Source organism: Ixodes scapularis, unplaced genomic scaffold, assembly GCF_016920785.2.
Source record: "Ixodes scapularis isolate PalLabHiFi unplaced genomic scaffold, ASM1692078v2 ptg000120l_1___fragment_2___debris__unscaffolded, whole genome shotgun sequence".
Classification (NCBI taxonomy): Eukaryota; Metazoa; Arthropoda; class Arachnida; order Ixodida; family Ixodidae; genus Ixodes; species Ixodes scapularis.
In genome coordinates, this window is record NW_024609917.1 from 103709 (window position 1) to 124999 (window position 21291).

The 21291-nt window shown below is 46.2% G+C and overlaps 1 protein-coding gene across 1 annotated transcript in view; it reads right to left on the reverse strand.

Moving 5' to 3' along the window:
- Positions 1 to 21278, reverse strand: part of LOC8030405 (thiopurine S-methyltransferase) — a 29697-nt gene extending 8419 nt beyond the window's left edge. Inside the window, exons 1-4 of the mRNA XM_040223382.2 lie at positions 21192 to 21278; positions 7651 to 7773; positions 2801 to 2893; positions 351 to 480 (exon numbers count right to left, since the gene is read on the reverse strand). Of these exons, the coding sequence (XP_040079316.2) occupies positions 351 to 480; positions 2801 to 2893; positions 7651 to 7751 (324 nt within the window). The 5' untranslated portion in view covers positions 7752 to 7773; positions 21192 to 21278. The remainder of the gene's footprint in view (positions 1 to 350; positions 481 to 2800; positions 2894 to 7650; positions 7774 to 21191) is intronic.
- Positions 21279 to 21291: the final 13 nt, after the last annotated feature.

Consider the following 21291-nt stretch of genomic DNA (forward strand, 5'->3'; position numbering starts at 1 on the left):
CTTTCACCACGAGATGCAGCATTTCCATTGGTCAAGTTTTAGCGATGGGCAGGGAATGGGGGATTGTTTTCCAAGAGAAAATAGTCCCGATATATTTCTACTGCCATCTGCTTAATAAATGGTTTTGTAATCTAAAACTAAATTTGTATACATATTAACTTGCACCTACTACGCAATATAACAACATAAACAGACGATCTCAGAAAGCTCCGGAGGGCCCCTTTAAAGTCGCTGCTTTGAAGCGCTCGTAGCTTTGGCTGCAGTCTCAGCTTAAAGGTGAACAGAGTATAGATAGGTGAAATTATCAGCTTAATTAAGGTGGCCGGCGTGAGGCCTCTTGCCAGCGCTACCTGAAAGATCTTGCACTTGAGCACAGGACACACGGACTCTTCCACAGGAAGTCCATTGTCGTTGAAGAACTTCAGAGCAACCGATTCCACAAATTCCACGCCGACGACGCGATGACCCATGGCGTAAAACCTGTTCACGAGGGTCAAGAAGTCACATTTAAGTACCACTTTTTAGTTTTAAGTGTTTACAAACAGCTGTCTTACTACCAGAGGCAGAGGGAGTGCCATAGACCAATATTCACCCCAGTACGGCACGTGAAAGATCACCCAGGAGTAGAAGACGAAGTCTAATAGTTTGTGAAGCAGAACCAGAACCAGAGCGCAAAGTAGACGCAAGGAAAGCGAAACGGGGTGTGCAATCACTATGTTTTATGTTTTTCATTTTTATTTTTGTGTGTTCTTAACTCACAACGACAACACAGAAAAGGATCGTGCCGGTCCCAGGGTACACGAAGCAGTCAGCTCGACCGTACACCGGAAAACCCCGCAATTCTCTTCGCAGCTTGGTAGAATGTGGGATAGTAGCGAGGTCTCCCCAGATTTTCCGGAAAGGTCTAATTCGCCTTGCTTTATTTTACTGCTGCGACGAGATTCTTTTTTATTTATGCCGGCATTAAAAAAAAAAGATCATGACACGGTTTGACACGATGATTAGACCCGGGGCTCAGTCGAACCTTGACGCAGCGCTCGTGTCCAATGTGCGTATTTGCTCAATATCACCGTGATGACGTGAAACCTCTAGCGCAGAGGCTTCGACGGTAATCCCTTTTCATGAGTTCATCGAGCAATATTGGCGGTCGCCACTGGTTGGTTAAAATTATCTAAAGAAACTTGAATGGCGTACAACTAGGCTATAAGTGGCGCTAGCTGCCGCCCAATATAAAGGGTACAGCCGGTAGCGTCTATCCATTCGTCTGTTGACATGAAGCGCGTGACGCAGCTGCCTCGTCTCCAATACGTGCTCAGAATATGTGAGCAAGCTATGGCGGACATGCGCTAACGCGGAATTTTTATAACGGTCTATTCTGGTTGGTGTTGACCCTAGACAGTTCGCACGCCCGTAGTTCTCAAGTTTTGAGCAGCGCTCCAGGTGAGCGAATTAGAATATTTGTCTCGCGTTTGCTTCATTACGCTTCCCCACTACAGTTTTTTTATACTCCGTTCCGTTATAAGTGCCAGCGTAGCAGAGGCTACAAGAGCGAGTTCTGAGCTTTCAGTGTCGCTGCTAAGCACGTGTGCTCGTACAGTGCAAGCATCGTTCGGGGGAACGTGCTTTGGCAAGTAGCTTTGGCTTCGCTATCATGTAAAGTGAATCGTACGTGCTCCCGGGAGCATGAAAGAAAGCAACGCAAATATTAAAGCTGAACGGAATGTTTAATGGGACGCTGCGGCTGCAAGCTGCATAATTCTTTTTCTTTCTGCCCAGAAGTTTTGTTATCACGCATCTACGGATGCTGACAGATGCTTGTATTCGACCGTGGCACGTGAAACATCGAACGCTACAGAGCCACCCGGTGTGAAGCCATCATGACATAATGGCGTCTTGCAAACGCGCTCGCGCCCCCTGCCTCCAGAGCTGATCAAAGTATACGTGGTCGGTATTTCATTGTTTGTCGAACACCCACCTGAATGAATTTAAGGATGAACGCCGCTTTCATCGCAGGCAGTGGGACGCGCGGCAAAACCGTCATCTTTTTGTCGGTGTCGGCTTAAGCTAACCCGATGATTCCAAGCTTCCACTAGTGTTGTTTGCAGCCGGCATCGGACTCGTCGCTCGCCAAACGGACAATCTCGACCGCGACGACGAGGGAAGGGGCCGCAGAGGTGCAGGCGCACTTCTCGTATATCACACAAAAGACGCGGTGTCGTTTTCTCCAGACACGCCTCAGGGATGTTCCAAGCATGTTCCCTTCGCGCATGCCTCCAACATGTCTACAGACAGTTTCTGTGTGACCGACATGACAGGACGGTCGTACGAGGAGGAAACACAGTGTGCGCAGACTGTCTTTTGTGTGATATGTCGGCGGTGGGACCGCGGCTTTGAAGTCTTCGAAAGGACGCCATGGAATCGCCTCGTCATCTCGTTGCCGTTTTGGCGAGCGGGTGTTCGAGCCGTACGTTCTTTCCCGCTGTCACAGCATCGGCATTACACATTGCTTCACGATATGTCTGAACGCAGACGACGCTATAGCATCCGATGGAGCCAATCATGCAGAGCCAAAAGTGCATTGTCACGACGCTCGTCGTCTTCGTGCGTTTGTTATCATTGATTAAACATTAATCTGATCACACACCGTGAGTGCACGGCGATCCAGCGCTTTTTTTTTTCTTTTTTTTTTTGTTTAGCCGGTCAAGCACAGAAAAGAGAAGGAAAGCCGTGACGATGCACTTTCGGGCGCCGAGTGATTGGCTCCGTCGGGTGGTCGGAAGCGGATGATAACCGCCCTCACCATTTCAACTCGTGTGCCGTTCCACACATTGGAATGTAGACCTGGGCGTCTTCTTTTCCAGCCAGAATGACGTCCTGATGTTTCTCCAGGAGCCTGCGTTCATGAAAGGGAACATGCGCATCCTACACGATATCGCTTTTTATTGCGCCGGATGACACGCGAGCGGGCGAACAGGTCGACTGCTTGCATGGCAAGCATGGTAGTAGAGCCTACGGGTTGTCCTCGAGCGCTATATCTGGGCGTAAAATGATTCGTACGAATTATAACCAGTGAACAGCACGCCGTCGAGCTTTGCACGAAGGTGTTTTTAGGTGGTGCACTGATTTCACTCGCATTTCTCAAATCTAGATTCCTGGGGAAAAAATGCGCGTAAATAAAAACTTTTTTTTAAACGCCAGGGAAAAACAGTAGCAAACCGACGAGTTAACGCTACTACACGCATATTATGACACCTATGGTTCAAAAACGTCGAGGCGTCTTAGAGATTAACACCCTATAGCAGATCGAGCAGATCCTAGCCTGTGTAATACGATATGCGAGTAGCGGCGTCAACCCGACGGTTTGCTTGTTTACCTCCAACGCATAGGATAAATTTTTCTGAATTTTTCCCCTAGAAACCTACATTTGCAAATTTTGAGTATGATCACTGCACCATCCAAAACACTTTTATAAAAAGTTCAATGACACTCTTTTCATTGGCTCATTTATACAACTTTGTTTAATACCTGAGTAACACTCGAGGAAGTCGGTCGAAGGGCAATAGCGGTGAAAGTGCCGCGCAACCGACGTTTCGGTAACACGTCAGAAGATCCCAACGTGGTAGAGAATAAACCCGAGTTCTTTGCTGGGGCGTGCCAGAGCGACTCCTTTGGCACACGGCGTAAAAACCCGAAATTTGATTAGCTCGCTTCTTTTAAGGGGTTGGACTTATGGGACCAAATTTTAAGGTCCAGTTGTAAACGTGTATGTAGACCAACTGACCTAAGCCCGTTGGCTTTACGGCATATTCGAACGCGGGTATACCAATGACTATCTGAGACCGAGGGGCTTTTCTGTTTTATTGAGTGCCGCCACTCGAACATATAAGCAAAAATCCATACTAAAATAATTACAATTATTTTTCTCGATGCCTCGCTTTTTAGAGCACCCGTTTCCGACGGCAGACGATTTCAGGAGTCAAACACGCAAAAATAGCTTGGAACAAAAATGGATACCAAGCACCATTCGCGGCTAAGCCGTACAAGCAGGCAGACGCTATTTTACGTGCTCCACTGCAAGGAACAAAAATAGGACTTGCTTCACAAAGCGGTCACTCAGACATCCCCCCTTATGTGTACAATAGTCCCCAAACCTTTAAGCCACAGTCACAACCCTCATACGTTATACAAAAGATATGGCGTTTGCGGCAGACACAATAAAAGACTTATCTGCGACAAGTCTGAAAAATATTCGAAGCATGTTTGCCTCCTACAGGGTGACTTCCCCCCTCTACCCCCCCCCCCCACACACACACACACACGCACACTCACACGCACAAAAAAAAAAAAAAAACGAAAGAGAACAAACAAAACATGTTTTCTTTTTAGGCGCTAAAATGTACTATGCATCCCCGAACGCTCATTCTTGGCCCAAATGAAGTGCTAATGATTCGTACCAGATGCTAAATTTTCAGAGCGGACCGTTGTCTTACGAAAAAGTTATGCGATTTTCTAAAACCTTTAAATGGGTAAAATGGCGGCTCATGGAGCTCTGCAATACATGACGTTTATTTAACAAAAACGGGTGAAAATGGGCACCATTTTCCCTTTGAAATTTTCAGAAAATCATTTATAACTTTTGAATGAGATAACGCTTAGTTCTTAAAATTTGGCAGCTGGTTCGGACCGCTAGCGCTACATTTGGGCGGACGATGAGCATTTGGAAATGCGTAGCCTACTTTTTTGCTGCTAAGAAAAACAATATTTTTTTTCTTATTTTTTTTTTTTTTTGGGGGGGGGCGGTTTATGTGTACAATAGCTTCCTATATATTAAAAAAGCCTGGGAGATCGCACGAGAAGCGGCCGCCGAAATAAAAAAGGTGGAGCGGCAGGCATCAGATGAGAGGAGAGCCGCGTGACTGGCGCCCCGCTGCGGCGAGACGCCGAAACCCACTCCTCCTGAGCGAACAAGTTTGTTTCGGGTCCTTGCCGCTGCAAAAGTTATGCGCTGACGTCCAGGTTCCCCGAAAAATGGCTCTTGCATGCTCTGCGCTACCAGAACCTCGTGCTCCTAAGTCTGCCACCGGGCACTCAATGGCTCTATCGTCGAACTGCCAGGCTTTGGGAGTATGGAGGAGGCTATGCTTATGCATAACAGTGTAATCTCTGCGTTTCTTAGGCAGCCAGTGACCCTAGATAGTGACGATGCACCACCCCCTATAAATAAGAAAGCCCCAGTGCTGAATTTTTCTGCGCCATTATACAGAAGGCCACAGCAAGGGTACGCATCAACAAGCGCCGGACACCGGACGCTGGCATTCGGGGTTCGAACGCCAGACCCGCCACGAAGAACAGAGGACGTTCTTGTTCGCTCGGATGGAACGAAGACAGGAGGCAGAGACAAGAACAGCTAGCCTTTGCGTCTACCCTCTAATCCTTCCAATCATAGTTGGGCGCCCTGACATCCCCGCGCGCTCTCGTCCTCCCCTCTCCCTCAGTTTCTCTCCGTGTAGGCCCAGCAGGTGTTCCAACGTGCGTCTGTTTCACTACGGAACGCAAGCAGATGCACGCCAATCAAAGGACAGCATGGAGATCGGTCATGGAACGAGAAATGACGAGGCAGCCGTGCGCGTCCCGTCATTGGTCGAGGTCGCGAGGAAACAACAGCACGTGAGCTCATTTAGGGGGGTAAACAAACACGCGAGGTGTTCAAGGATCAGTCGAACTTGTACGGGGTATAACTAGCGCGAGGGTACGGGAAAATGGAATGCCGAATTAATACACAGCTATACGCTGTTTCATACTTAGTGTGCAACGCTGTCAAAGCTAGCGGCACGAGCATGGGGCTTGACCTTGTTGATCACTTGCACGCGTTCTCGCGCAAACAAACCCATAGATGCAGCCACGCGCTCTCGTCAATAGCTCTGACAGCGTTGCACACTAAGTATGAAACAGAGTATAGGCTCGCGACGTTACCTTTTACAGCATTATTCCACACTAAAACTTTATTCACACGGTGCTATTTTTTTTTTTTTTATTTTTCGCGATTTTGCAGCTCCGACGTCTAGCATCGCAAGTTCCACCACAGTTTTTCTCTCTCTCTTTTTTTCTTTTTTTTGCCGCACAACCGACGTTACAGCCGCGGAATCGAAAATAAAATCGCACCACATCGATTAAGTAAAAGTAGGAAAAGAAGCATCTCGCACCGCGTCTATCAAGTATAGACGCTTTACACACGCGCCAGAATACAGCCGCCATTGCTGACCTTCTCTTGTTTTACCAAGATACCAAGCCACTGAAATTGGTGTGGACAAGCCTCCACAAAGCCCAATGCTGGGGAGAAAGACAGAATAAAATCTAGGATGGCAATGACCTAGCCTGCTATGGTAATAATGAAGTGAAGTAAACGTAATAAGGGGAAACAAAAACTGAAGGTCAGTTATGGCGGCGCCCATGCACAGATGCTGCAAAGCGTCTATAGGGAGTATTCACTGGCGGCCATATCCGTGTGCGATGCTGCTGAGCGCGTGCTGACGGCGAGCTTCCGCAGTCCTTTTGGAGAGTGCATTTAGCACCATCAAGGTTGCCGGTCTTAGCAGGCTATTAATGTGAGATCGTTCTGAGCATGCGCTCTAAACAGCACCCACAAATATGGCGTCCACTGAATACCTCCTATAGGGAGTATTCATTGGCGGCCATAGCTGTGTGCGCGACTGCTGAGCGCGTGCTGATGGCGAGCTTCCCCGGTTCTTTTGCAACGTGCATTCCATACCATCAAAATTGCCGGTCTTAGCAACCTATTAAAGTGGGCCATTACTGAGCCTTCCCCCGTCCCAATTGGATGACTTTATCAAGAGATCTTGATGTGATTTACGTCTTGCAGTTTACAGTGTCAATAAACTTTTCTTTAAATCCTATTCCTTTAATAAATACGCTTTTCTCACTCACTCATGCGCTCTAGACAGCACCCAGAAATATGGCGTGCAGCGAATACACCCTATAAGTAGGAAAATACAAATGGCATGCGTTTCCCATGAGCGAGTGCTCGCACGCAAACTTGTGGCTTTGGTAATACTCTCGCGCGCACGTGCTTGCGATGACAATTCGCACAACTTATGGTATATAAGGCAGCACATATTGGTGAAAGGTCCTGTTTCGGCCAGTTTAATGTTTTCCCGCCAAGTGCCGTTTGCTTTGGTAGAGTTGAGAAAAGCCGAAACACTTGTACAGACTCCAAATATAAAAAAACTAAAAACACTGCGTAGAACGACTTTGTGCACAAGGGTATTAGATTAGTCTGTCATGACTGCCCAGTTGTGCGCAAGATTGGCACCAGATGGCAGCGTTTATCTACCTCTGGGTGCCATACCCAGAGGTAGATAAACGCTGCCATCTGGTGCCAATCTTGCGCACAACTGGGCAGTCAGTCAAAGAAAGCGTTCGCTAATTAATGCCGAATTCCACTAAATTGATTTCTTGCTCTATCCCAAGTCGCCGATGTGTAGTGCATGGCGCACTACACACCGGCGACTTGGGATAGAGCAAGAAATCAATTTAGTGGAATTCGGCATTAATTAGCGAACGCTTTCTTTAACACACATTTTAGCACTACACTGTCGAGAACAAGCCATCGTCTTCTTATTTCGTACTTACGAAAACACGCCTTTGATCTGCCACCCTGTGTTGCTTGTATTCCAGCGGTCTGCCCAGTACTGGAACATCGGCATTTCGGACTTTGCTTCAACTGCCTCCATGTTGTTGTTTCTTTGGCCAAAACTGCAAAGTAAAACTACGTTAGAGCATAGGTAAGAACGGGCTTTCCGCAACTACACTGTTAGCAAGTCCCGTGTATTTGGTGAATATTTGGGGTAAAAAACACGCTATTTACACAAATTAGCGTAAATTTACACGTTGAGTAATGAATAATTCGTTCGAAAATCATCCGAGGTTGTACAAAACGTGTTTTGGTTCGGTCATACACGTATAACCGTGTAGCCGACCTCTAAAACACGCATCACCCCCGGCGACGACCGCAGCATGCATTGCCGGCTATCGAAGCACCGGAATGCTTGGGGACACACCTGGAAAGAACCGTGGAGACAAATGTCGCGGAAAGAAACATGTCTCGGAGACAGATATGCACCAAAAGCAATTACGCCATGTCGCAAGACGGCGTGAATCCCGCGCTTGCTGCGCGCTGCCATTAATTCTGGTCGATGACGATGCGGCTTCCCTCATGTCGCCCATGTTTGTATTCATTTTAAGGGTCTTGGTAATAGTTTCTTACTCACCACAAATAAAGTTATTGGTCTAATTACTCGTTCTAAACAGTTAAAAATAAAATAAAGAGTGTCCTAGATTTGAACACGTGACATTGCAGTTGGTATCTTTTTGGCTTCAACCCTTTAAGTGCAAGCGAAACGGCCGTGTAACACCAAGGGGAGGCAGGGGGGGGGGGGGGGGGGGGGGATGTGCGGCCGCTTTTCATGCACCCTCCTCAAAATTTACGGCGCTCCGTGGTGGCCGCCATATTAAAACTTCATACCAGTGTTGCTGGATCTGTAGGTCATCTTTAAGTTAGAGCTGACAGAAAAAACCTGGCCACGGCGCAACGCCGATGTACGCTGGAAACTTGAGCCGGTTTTGCTTTTGTTGTGTTTGTTTGGTCGGAGAAAATCTGTCAAACAACGCACGTCTAACATGGCGCCGGTATTGTTTTCGTTGAGGGGACACGAGAAGCTCCGCGGTTTGCGATCACATGTAGCGATGGCGGGACCGGAGAAGTGCCTCTGTGATGTTGCGGGAAGACGGGAAGTATCATTCTTTGGAAATTGGAAATTTTTTGGAAAGTTTACTCGTCTGTTGCTAGTTGAAAGATGTTGTTGTGTTGTCCCAGTTTCAATTGTTTTATTATTTCTTCATCCATGACTTGAAGCAACACGCTCTTCTCCCAAGCATATCATTCGTAATCGTCGTCTCTGCATTTAACGCGAAGGGAGTCACAGGGTCCACGAGTGCGCAACCACAAGCTAAGGCTCACGACAGCGCTGCTTTGACTTCGGCGATCTCGTTCTGTTTGGTGCAACACGGCGATGCGACAAAGAGCTGAAACGTTCGTAGTGTGTGGTGCGGTGCTTGGAGGTAGAAAGCCACACTAACACGGAGCGCAAATTAGTCGTTGTCGGGTTGAAGTTCAACGGGTTCAGTCCCGTCGTCGTCAGCTGATCCGGACCAGCTGGTTCGGGAGGACGCAACGAGCGTTTTTAAAAGTAAATCTTCCTTCGTTCTGTTTCAAAATGTGGAACATTCTCCACGCATACCGTGAGTAAAAAGCTGCGAGCGTTTTCAACAAAATGATGTTGTTTTGATTGAGCCATGGACTCCGGATTGTTGTCCTAAATCTGCCGTTTTTATGCTTCGTGTTGTTGGACTGCGTTTGCACAGCGTCGCAGACCGCTCAAGTAGATGATTCGGTCTTAAAAACGACCGGTCATACAGAATTTCAGGCAAACTCCGTGTGTCGTACTCGTTTCTACCTCTGTCCTCGTCCTTTGCGCAGTTCATTTATTTCTGTAAATTCTCGTTCATCTATTTATCCGGTGTCTAAATGTGGAAGGTGTCCATGGTGTACTGAGGGCGGGAACTGCGAGCGAGAGGAAAAACGACGAGGGAATCGCCATGCACGCACTGTTCAGCAGCAGTACAGTGTACTAGAATCTAGTACACTGCAGCAGCAGCAAGCATGCAACACGGAGCGTGAGAGCGCTAAAAAAGCACTTCTGAAGCACTAAAGGCCGGATCACACATACAGCGGAGCGCTAAGTTAGCGCTACGTGAGCGCTCGAAAGAGCGCTCATGTGGCTACTGAAGCGCTCTGAAGCACTACTGAAGCATGTGGCTACTGAAGCGCTCGGTTAGCGCTTCAGTAGCGCTCTGTTAGCGCTTCAGAAGCGCTTTGTTAGCGCTTCAGAAGCGCTTTGTTAGCGCTCTCACGCTCTTTGTGCCGTGCTTGCTGCTGCGGCATTGCGCGTGCACGGCGATTCCTTCCTTGTTGTTTTTCCTTTGGCATTGAAAAAAGAGGAAGTAAAAGCGCCGCTCTCCAAGCAAAGGGTCGGGCGGGCGATCCAGAGTCGTGGATTCTGAGCGACTAATTGATTGGTACGTACGACCTCATCGCTTTCTATTCGATATGTGTGACCCTGGTTTCAAAGACACGCAGTTATGAATAATCGCCTTCGAAAGAGCTCTGTGCCTCGGACCCTCAGCCTAGGAACAGAGGTTCGCCAGGTTTCCGTCGGTATCTCGGTGGCGAAAGATTTCGCGCACCCAGAAGGCTCTTCTGGGCGTTAAGCCGTCCACACACATATGCACTAATCGCGTATGTAAGAGCATTTGTCGCTTTTCTATTTCAGCATCCCACATGCCGCCATGGTGCTGCTGATGTAGACCCAGCCACAGGAAACGGAACCGCAGTGCACGCGCTAACCTGCAGCACCGCGGTACAAGAAACGCTACTGAAGCGCAAAAAAGGCGCTACTAGAGCGCTAACACGGCGCTACTAAAGCGCTAATCACGCGCTATATTAGAACGAAGTCACGCACTAGGAAGCGCCAGATGAGCGCTCCATCGAACGCTCGCGTATCTATAGCGTTAACTTAGCGCTCCGCTGAATGTGTGAACCGGTCTTAATGCAGTGCCACGCGCCCGTGAAGCTTCAAAGTTCGAGGTGGTGGCGGTATAAGAAAAACGCATTAGCGCCACACCAGTGATCACGAATAACACCGGTCACAAACTCCCAAGCCCTATACCACTCCACTAGACACAGACACGACATACGACAGCAAACTGCATCAAAACGCCCCAAAAGTGAAGGTGTCTGCTCCCGTACGCGTACTGCAACTAGGGGAAGTCAAGGGTTGGGCGGATGATATTCACAAGGATATATAAAAAATACTTTGCGCAAGGATCATTTCCATTTATTATTTAATACATAATGACAAAATCCCAATAATTTGTTTTTCGATTTGATTCAAGCTAGTCAGACTGCTCATAACACTGGTCAAGCAAGAAAATAACAAAAATTTGAACCTTTTCACAACCGGTTTAAATTTATTGTTATAATATCGTTATTTGTCGCAACGCACTAACATTATAGATTTTGGCTCCATACTTTTTAAATGCAAACAGTTCTAACACACAGCTGTCCATTGCACCGTGTTTTGTGTCTTCTATAAATCTGTAGCGGTGTGTGTTGTGTATGTGTGTGTGTGTGTGTGTGTGTGTGTGTGTGTGTGTGTGTGTGTGTGTGTGTGTGTGTGTGTGTGTGTGTGTGTGTGTGTGTGTGTAATATGTAATGCTCGTGTTGTCTGCGATGTATGTAGGGTTACTGTCTACTCGACTCGCTGAGCTCGTCTCTCGCCTGTTCTCGGCTACGGGCCGCCATGTTTTATAATAAACACGCTCAGCCGTGTTTCGCAGAAGGCAGACACGGTGTATCGTGTTAAGTATACACGGCACCTCATGAGTAGACAAATAACACACATGGGTGCGTGTAAAACGAACACGTCTTGACGCGTCCGCTATGGGACAACGATTACACGTCTATAGGCGTGTTATTTTTGCTAACAGTGTAGGTCGATTCCAATTGGTGTACAACGGCGGCAGAAGGCTTCCCGTACCCGCACCGACTTCCCAGTTTTCTTGTTGGCGCCGCCATTTTGGTAGTTAGAGCAGAGCGGACGCTAATACTCAGTTGGGAAACTCACCCTTGAAACCTGGACAGCTGGCGTCTGCCGACACCGAACTAAATGCGATAACAGCGCCACCATTTAGCGACGAGTTGAAACATGAAAGTCTTTATATGGCTACTGCTAGGGTCACTGAATGTTTTTAGAGTACCGAAACTCCCAGGCTCGAGGTGCCAAGATGGCGGCTTAATCTTTGTTTCTTTCCGGTGGTCACCATGAGCTTTAAGAAAGCATGTTTTAGCGTATGAACAAACGGAGAAAAGTATTTTCGTAGGGACTTTCATTGAAGATTAGTACAAAATAAGAGGCGCGTGATGTTTTCTCAAATATTTAGTTTACAGGGTTTCGCGGCATAATTAATATTGTTTTTATACAACCATGGTCTCACCGGTGATGTCAAGTAGCGCGTCCCAACCTGGGCGCGTCCTAACTTCGTTAGTAAGTCGCGGCGCCTCCACTTGGGAGAAAGGGGGTTGGAATCCCTGAAACCCCTTAAACTGTATATATTTCGGCGCCAAAATGGCCGAGTAAACCGGAAATGGAACAGTCGCAAAGGACGCTATCGAATGCGCTACACCCGAACCAATACAAGCAGCCGTGCAGTTCCCCTAGTGGCCGCCGCGGGAGAAATAGCGGCGCTGCGATCGCCGTTAGCTCGGTTCCCGAGTACGGGTCGGAGCCACATTTTCAGAGCAGTCTCTACTGCAGTTTCCCAACGGAGTTGTTCTAGTAACGTTGGACTGCTTTTACAGCCAGTATAATTACGGTACCGTTGCCGCCATGCATCGTGGGAACTGTAGTCTTTCTGCACGCGCAAAAACCCCGCTGGAGCAGAGCACGATCGAGGTGACTCTCGTGTAGTAGTGCCTGCCTCCTATGAACTACATTTATAGCGGCGTCACGCATGCGTGGAACGCTTAGTGAGATCCATATATCGGCAATCGGTACGATTCAAAAGTTAGAAAGCAAACCGCTACCGTGTTCCACGTACCGCACTACTGGAGCCCTTTGAAGCATGCTTTTGAGCTCGCACACCGCGGTCACGGTATCAGTCGGGTGCACGCTTAAAAGCACGCTTCAAACTCTCCGGTAGTGCGGTGCGCGAAATAAGGTAACGGTTTCGTAAAAGCCCCTACTGTCACTTTCTGAGCTTCAATCCCGGTGTCAGGAAACTTGGGCGAATTAGTTTTGCTTTCTCGCGAACTGCATGAACAATGTAACTTTGGTTGCGTCTAGTTTATTTACATAATTTAGAAGGATAAAAAGCGCCAACTGAAGCACGGATGAAATAAGAAACACGTGCGACAAGGACAGGAGCTTCGGTTGTAAGTGGCTTACAACCGAATCTATGTAAAAATAATAAAAAATAAACGCACACACACATTAGCTCAGCCAGTCCGTCGTTCACTATACCGATAACTTACCGGCTGTCTTATATCAGGATTGAGAAATAAATTGCTTCAACTATTTCTCTCTCTGTCTTTTCATTCGCCCTCTTTTACACACTTCGTCGACTCTCAAAGCGGCTCGCAAATGCTACGCTAACAATGCTCCACGAAATGACCCCCCCCCCCCCCCCCCGAAATGTTATATACAGCGAGTCTGTGTTCCTTCGACTAAATGTTTCCTCAACAAAATCAGTTGTAAGTGGCTCCTGAGCTTGTAGCACGTGTTTCTTATTTCGTCCGTATTTCAGTTCGTGATTTATAACCTTAAAAGGTATAAACATTTATGGTGGACGGAAACCCGTTAACGGCGGTTCTTCTCGCAGTGCTTTGGTAATTTGTCGAAAGAACCATTAAGCTGCGCCAGCGCAATTTCCTGCACTCCTTTGCGAGCATGCGCATTGGGTTCCAATTCAAAAGGCGACCGGAACAAGCATTTCCGCCATATGCGCCCTATTTTCCCGCTGTGATCAGCCGGGCACATGTGCAAAGTTTCCTGTGTTTGATTTTCTCTGCCAATGCATAGCGCTCGACCGCCATTTGTTTTTGTTTGGCGCTATTGGCGGATGAAGTCCATAAATTATGGTGACATGTTTTCTTTCTTCCTTCGCAAGAAACAAGGTTTTTTTAGGGAGCCAAAATAAAGCCATATAATTTTTTTTTGTGAACATTTAGTCAAGTATTCGTTCCCCGAACAATGATTTCACGAACAAATAGGTGAGAGTTCGCATCCGTTTCGTATTCATTAGTTGAACGCCAGCATTCAAAACGTTTAGAACGCCTTCGCCCACGTCCGCCATGAACCAATATGTCGGAGACATTGCACACTGCACCGAACGGAATATCCCTGAACGACAACTGAACTGCCGGTCGGGCCGCTGTGTAATGGCGCGTGTCGCTTCAGTGCCTGAGGATTTCGTTCTGTAGCCTCATTCCTCGCTCCGTTCTCTTCAGAGCCGTTTATACTGAGAGAGTTTGGCCTTCTTAAGGAGATTTTGACAGTCTGATAACCACGGCAGCGTAGTCTGACAACCGGGGGATGACTACTTCCGTCCGCCATATTGTGGCTCTGACTCATAGGAACTCTACGCGATTTCTCAGGAATGAATAAGACAAAGAAGTAACGCCATATTGTGTTATCGCGAAATCCGCTTGTTCTAGCGGCCAACAAGCTCCGCCCATCGGCCAAACTCTCTCAGTATAAACGGCTCTGGTTCTCTTCACCCTGCTACGCCCTCCGTTGTCGTTCCTTCGCAGCTTTGGTGGTGCACAAAGCCCTCAGGCAAGAGCCTTTATTAGCGGCGAGATGTTTTGGTGGCGCCCTCCTATGGTTCCCCCTCGTGACGTCATTACCATGCGTACATCAAGTTCGATAGTGCTTGCAATGAGCATGGTGGAAGCTCGAAATCATTGCGCTCTCAAAGCAACACTGCCAGCACCGTCACAATTAAAGTTCTTACATTCTTCTTATTTCCGTCGATGATAAATCCCCTTTCCGACGTCATAGTCAGCTTTCGGCCAATCGTGGAAGGCCGACCACAGCGACGCTTTCGGTCGCGCACGTCGACAATAGTACGTGTAGGCCGTTTTGCTGCCGCCGAGCGCACACTGAGGAAAGTCTCCGCTGGAAGAGCAGTCGCCCCGACCGCGTGCACGCTCCTCGCTACACGCGAGGCTGGAGGTCTCGAGGAAAGAGAACCGTGGGTTTTGGCCCCGGTAGATCAACTAGGCATCGCAAAAAGCTCAAACTCAGTGAAAATGTGACGCTATAGTGGTTGGGATAGGACGATAAATTTTGAGAACATAACGATACCTGGATCGAAAGATAATTGAGAAAAACGAAATTTCTTTAGGACCTGATGTCACCTAAGCCAAATTCCGTCAAAACAAAAAATAGCATTGTGGGTGTTTGTAGCATCCATTTATGTGGGGAAAAAATATCGGCAAGAAACAAAACAATATTCGTTTTCTTGCCAACAAGTCTTTTTTACTCATAAAAATCTCACAAGCGTCCACAATATCATACCGTTTTTTGACGATATTAGGCTTACGTAGACGTCGAGTCGTAGAAACTTTCGTCTTTCTCAATTATCTCTTCTCCCAGGTAGCGTCGTGTTCAGGCTTTCTTGTTCTATATCCCAACCGGTATCGTCACATCCTCACGGAGTTTGAGCTCCGTGAGAATGTGGGCCGAAAAACACGGTTCTCTTTCTTCGGGAACGCATAGTGAACTGGCCAGCAAAAACATTATGACCATTTAGCTAATAGTACCATGTTGATTCAAGTTTGGCACACAAAACAGTTGTAGGGGTCGCCTGGACTGCGCAGTTCTATATCCAACGAACTGATAAGCTGTGTGCTAAGAAACAATTGTACCTTAAACTGCATCGTATCTATGCGGACCGCAAGTTCGTCTGCTTCTCACAAGTGGTTGCGATGATGTAAGAACGCCAAACTCTTATTGGCTGATTGAAAAAAATAAATAGTGGGTAGACCTTAAAGGCACTTAGCATGTCTGCCTTACTTACAGATTCATAACATTCTTGACCATAATTTTATTCTAGATGTGTGCGAAAAGTGAAATTTCAATTCGAATGGAGTTGAAATCGAATGGTGCCGAATGGTGGCAAAAAGGTCGAGTGTCGAATCAAATATGACAACTGAAAATTTTATTCGCGATCTTCACAAAACTAAAAAAGACACCGCTTAGTTAAAAAAAAATAAAGCCAGGTGCGTCCGTGTCTTTCGAACTGTGGGGCGACAGATTAAGCAGAGAGTCACAAAGTGACTCGGTAGATTAAAACATGCAAATTTGTCTTCTCTGCTGTGTTATTAAAAAAACACAAAAAGCACACACATACAAAAAAAAAAAAAAACTGGTACAGGCAGTGTTGGCGGTAACGCTTTACAAGTAACGGCGTTACCTGTTAGTTCTTTGGTAACGTAGTAACGTACTCGTTACATTTACAAAAAGTAACGGGTAACAAGGCCCACGCCCTATGTCCCAATGTCGAAATACGTTCTCGCAAAGAAAAAGAGAACAACGTTTTTACCGTTCTTGTTTTCGATAAAAATTAACTTTATCGGTAGCGGTAACGTTAACGCGTTCCTCTTATTTTAAAGTAATCTAGGTCGCTAACGCGTTTCCTTTTTTTTTTGTAACGAGTAACGTATTTCGTTACTTTTTTTTTCGGTAACGCTTACAACACTGAGTACAGGTCGCAGGTCGACATCAAACGGGAGCATAGATTTGGAGAGTCGAAACATCGCGCGCGTTTTGAAAATCTTTGCTTTGACTAACAAGCCCCCAGAACAATCATTCCTAATGACTTACATGTGTTTTTTTCTGTTTTTGTTTTTTGTTTTTTTAGATGTCTTCTAGCACGGGTATTTCACTCTGACTATACTATTGAATGTCAAATAAAATGTTAGAGCCAATTGTACGTATTACTGTTCTGTACTGCACTAAAATCGGAAAGCTTGCGGCATCGCGAAAATCCGGGGGAGGAAAAGGGGAAGGGCGGTTCGCAATGCGACGTCTTATATTTTTTATGAGTCGCAGGGTAGCAGAATTTGGGAAGCACTGTACAACGTGTTTATTCTCCTGCATGCAGGATACACAGAACGAAGGGAGGCTAGTACGAACAAAAACAGCGTTAAAAGTAAAATTTAGGAGTTCTGAGCCAAATCATACAAGCTTATGTAGCACGCGCGAGCGAACATAGGATTAATTTCGACCATCTGGGCCCGTTTGCTCGAAGCGCTAACCGCGGCTAAAGTTAGCCGCAGTACCTAGGAGAGGGTTTTTTTTAAATCACGTGACTGGCTCGGTAGGGATGCGGGAAACATGGCGGCGCCCCAGGGAGTGAGCGCCACTCGCTTTGGAAATAATATGTCGTTGTAGCTGCAATATCGGGCGCGATAGTCAGCAACGAATGGTGCATAAGGCTTTCGCTTTGCTTTACCTCACTTAAACCGCAAAGCATGGGAAATAACATCGCCGCATTTTTTAGTCTTTCGATTCTGGGCATTCCTAAGCCTAAATGAACGCTATAATTGTCGGCATGGCAACGACTTTGGAAAGCGGATTGTTGATAGCACACAAAAGCAGACAGCGTCCCAACATACCTTTTTTCTAAATTATCCAAGCACCGAGGTGCATGCTACGACTGTAGTTGCACGCGTCGCACGTGCTGGCGTCAGCTAGTAACCGTTCTAAAGCAAAAAGTATAAAACAAATTTCGCCTTGCACCCGCGTTCGTTAAAGCCTTATTATGATTTTTTACTTCGAATCCTTTATAATATTAAGGCCAGCGCGCGTGGACCGTAGAATTACACTTCCAGCGTTCTCCTCGCGATGCTTGGATAATTTAGAAGAAAGTCTGTTGGGACGCTGTCTGCTTTTGTGTGCTTTCAATACCGGCCGATTGAGTCAAGGCAATCCGCTTTCCAAAGACGTTGCCATGCCGACAATTATCGCGTTCATTTAGGCTTAGGAATGCCCAGAATCGAAAGACTATCTAAAAAATGCTGCGATGTTATTGCCCATGCTTTGCGGTTAAGTGAAGTAAAGCAAAGCGAAAGCCTCCTGCACCATTCGTTGCTGACTATCGCGCCCGATATTGCAGCTACAACGACATGTTATTTCCAAAGCGAGCGGCGCTCACTCGCTGGGGCGCCGCCATGTTTCCCCGCGTCCCTACCGAGCCAGTCACGTGATTTAAAAATCCCTCTCCTAGGTACTGCGGCTAACTTTAGCCGCGGTTAGTGCTTCGAGCGAACGGGCCCTGGAGGTCTTTTGATTTGCAATGAGCCTCCGTCAGATTGCGGGCACCGCGGCAGGGATAAAAACACAACTATAGACCACTCTTAAATGACAAAACTTAAGACACGGCTGACGGATCTGTCCCTCTATCCTCGTCAAAATGCCCAGAGTGCTGTTGCTGGATGATTAAAATGATCTGTGAATGAGCCACCTGATTTGGGTGACATCTAGCATTATCTAATCCTGGCGCGTCGCTCGATGCAGTGGTGAGCGTCGGGTACGCCGAAGGGGGAGGTTTACGTATAATATGCCATGTATTTATTTAGATAGTAATCTGTCGTATTATGAACGTAACTATACATAGTAAAAGTTTATATAGTATGAGGCCTGCGCGGATAAGAGTTTGGGCATTCATATTCAATCCGCATCAGCGTACTTCCTATTGTTATAATTATAATATATATATATATATATATATATAATTAAAAATATTAACAAGTTATGATAAATAACTTGTTAGAAAGATATTTATTCATGGCGAGTGTGGGCATTTAAAAGTGGTACAAAATAATCTTTTCCACACACCAGATAAGTTTTGGAAATTTGCTAGACAATATACTAGAAATAGGGCGCAGGGCTTCTGCCTAAAAAGTGATTCTGATTATCTGTCGAACTCTAACGCAAAGGATATCGCTAACCTTTTTGCAAGTCACTTCAGTGGTTCTTTTACCTTGAATGCGCCTAAAGATAACGCATTTCTTGATGATCCTGTCTGCTCTGATGTTTGTGTGGTGAACAAAGTCACGGTTTGCGAAATCATGGCGGATAAAGAAACTAAAGTCGAAGCTGACAGCTGACAGCATGCGCTCTAGACAGCACCCACAAATATGGCGTCCAGAGAATACTCCTTATACATAAGGCGGGGGATACATCGCAAGTTGGGAACCATCGCCCCGTACCCTTGTTATGTTCTTTTGCAAAGGTATTTGAGGTGGGGATGCACATTCGTCTGTCTTTTTATTTTAAACAACGTATCTGTTCTCATCAGCATGGTTTTATCACGGGACAAACCTTTGTACCTTTCTTGAATTATCAGTACCTTTTGTTTGCAATCGCGGCCAAGGTGACGTGCTTTATTTTGACCTCTCAAAGGCCTTCGATATGGTGAACCACGCATTGCTATTGCACAAATTGTCACAAAATGGGGCTTCTCTTGTGCTTTTAAAATGTCTTGCAAGCTGACCGTAGCTGTGTTGTACGCATTTCAAATAATTTTTCTGATTTTCTGATCCTTGCAGTCCATTATGGGAGTACCACAGGGCTGAAATTCGGGTCCACTTTGTTTCTGATTTTTATCAATGACGTATATCTATTTGCGTGGTAAACTCAAACGTGTTGTTATTCGCGGACGATAACAAGCTCTTTTTGAGTATTAGTTCGATTGGCGACTGTGGCCTTCTTCAGTGTGGCACATCGAATATTTTAAATCGGTGCCGGGAAAATTGCTTAATCATTTATTCAGAAAAAACTAAGGTCTTGTCTTTCAGTAAAATACCTGAAATGCTGCACTATTCGTATTCACTTGATGAAAAATGTATTTTAAGAGTTTCATCGCTTCGTGATCTTGGAGTTCACTTTGACACCACTCTTTCGTTTGGCTGCCATGTCACCTACATTGTTTGTTCTGCATTTAGATTATTGGTAAAGATTAACCGATTAACTAGAAAGTTCGTGAAGTATGCTTATCTCCTTCGTCCATTATGTTCCTTTATCAAATCTAGACTAGATTTCGGCTTGCTAGTGTAGAATTCGCTCACTGCACATGATGCAGCCAAAAGAGTCAGTTCAAAGACGCCTAGTGCGTATAATCTATGACAAATACTTGGCCGTAGGTATTTTTACGACTATGAACTCCTGTTTGACAAATTAGGCCTACAGTGTCTATAAGAAGATTATCGCGCTATGTTGCCTTTTTACATAGAATAGTTCAGGGAAGCATTGACTCAACACTTTTATGCACAGTGAATTCCAAGTACCGGCTTGCTCAAACAGGAAAGCTCTCACTTTTAGAGCGCAACTCTTAGGCGCCCGTTTCCGGCTGTGGTGTCGCCGTCACCGTCGGCATAACCGCGCGTTGTATTATGGGACGCTTCCCATAATAACTTCACGTGTGACGTCACTAAGGTCACGAGTGAAGTCCCCGACGAAGGTCGGGAGTGACGTCACGAGGGTCTCAAGTTATGTCCCGAGGATCTCGAGTGACGTCACGAGGGAGGAGGATAGAGTAGGGGTGAGGAAGAGGAGGGGAGGAGGAGAGGGTACGGAGGAGGAGGAGGGGCATACCGGCCGCTCTCCGTACCCTCCCTTCCCCCTCCTTAAGAGTTGCGCTCTAATTGTGCATTACAAGGAATTGTAAACGTCTTTCATTTATTATCCCCACAATCAACGCTATATCACCAACAACAAGAATGCAGATATGGTAAACAATTTTAAAATTAAAAAAAAAATAAAAAGATAATTCCAAGTCAAAGAAAAACTTGTTTTTTTAATGCACAAAGAGAAAAACAAAAAAAAAAAACGTTTGGATGACCCTGCTAAATCACAGATGGAATGACATAAATAAGAAACGTGATAGTCTTTTTGAGATTTATACCCGAGATCAGATCCAGCAAGATCCGAGGGTGTGGTGAACCACCTGCAAGTACGACCAGACGTTTCTTTGTCGGTTTGTTACCTGTGGATTGAAATAAAAAAAAAGAGCAAACTGGTCTTTTTAGGCTTAGTTTTTTTTCTCTAAAACATACACACTTATAAAATTTGAATATAATAAATGAGACAACCAAAAGTCAGGTCTGTAAAAAATTTCGACGAACTCTTTATTTTTTTGTTTATTTAGACGAATCTTTTTACGCCTCAGAACTCTCAGGAACACTCTGTATAAATCCCCACGCGTGCTACGTTTTCTTTCCTTTTTTTCTAACAAATTAGTGCGGAACGACTTTCGAATGCTCCTAATTTCTTGCGATGTCTGGGTGCATGTGTGTTTTCGCGCTCGAACCGCGGTTTCGAGAACGTGTTCACCTCAACCATTCGAATATAGTACTTCGCGCTAGATAATTCCTTCGTTTAAAAAAAAAAAAAAAAGGTTCACGATCGGTGCCACCTATTCCCGCTTTGTCGATTGGCACAAATTGCCGAGCAAGAAGACCGATTTTCGGTGAAGAGGGAAACGCTTACCTCAAATGTGCGTCTATTGATCGGATGTTTCCCAGCCAGAACCAAGTCCAGATGTGGGATGTGGCGTTTCACAGGCTTTATACCGTCTGTCTGTGCGCCT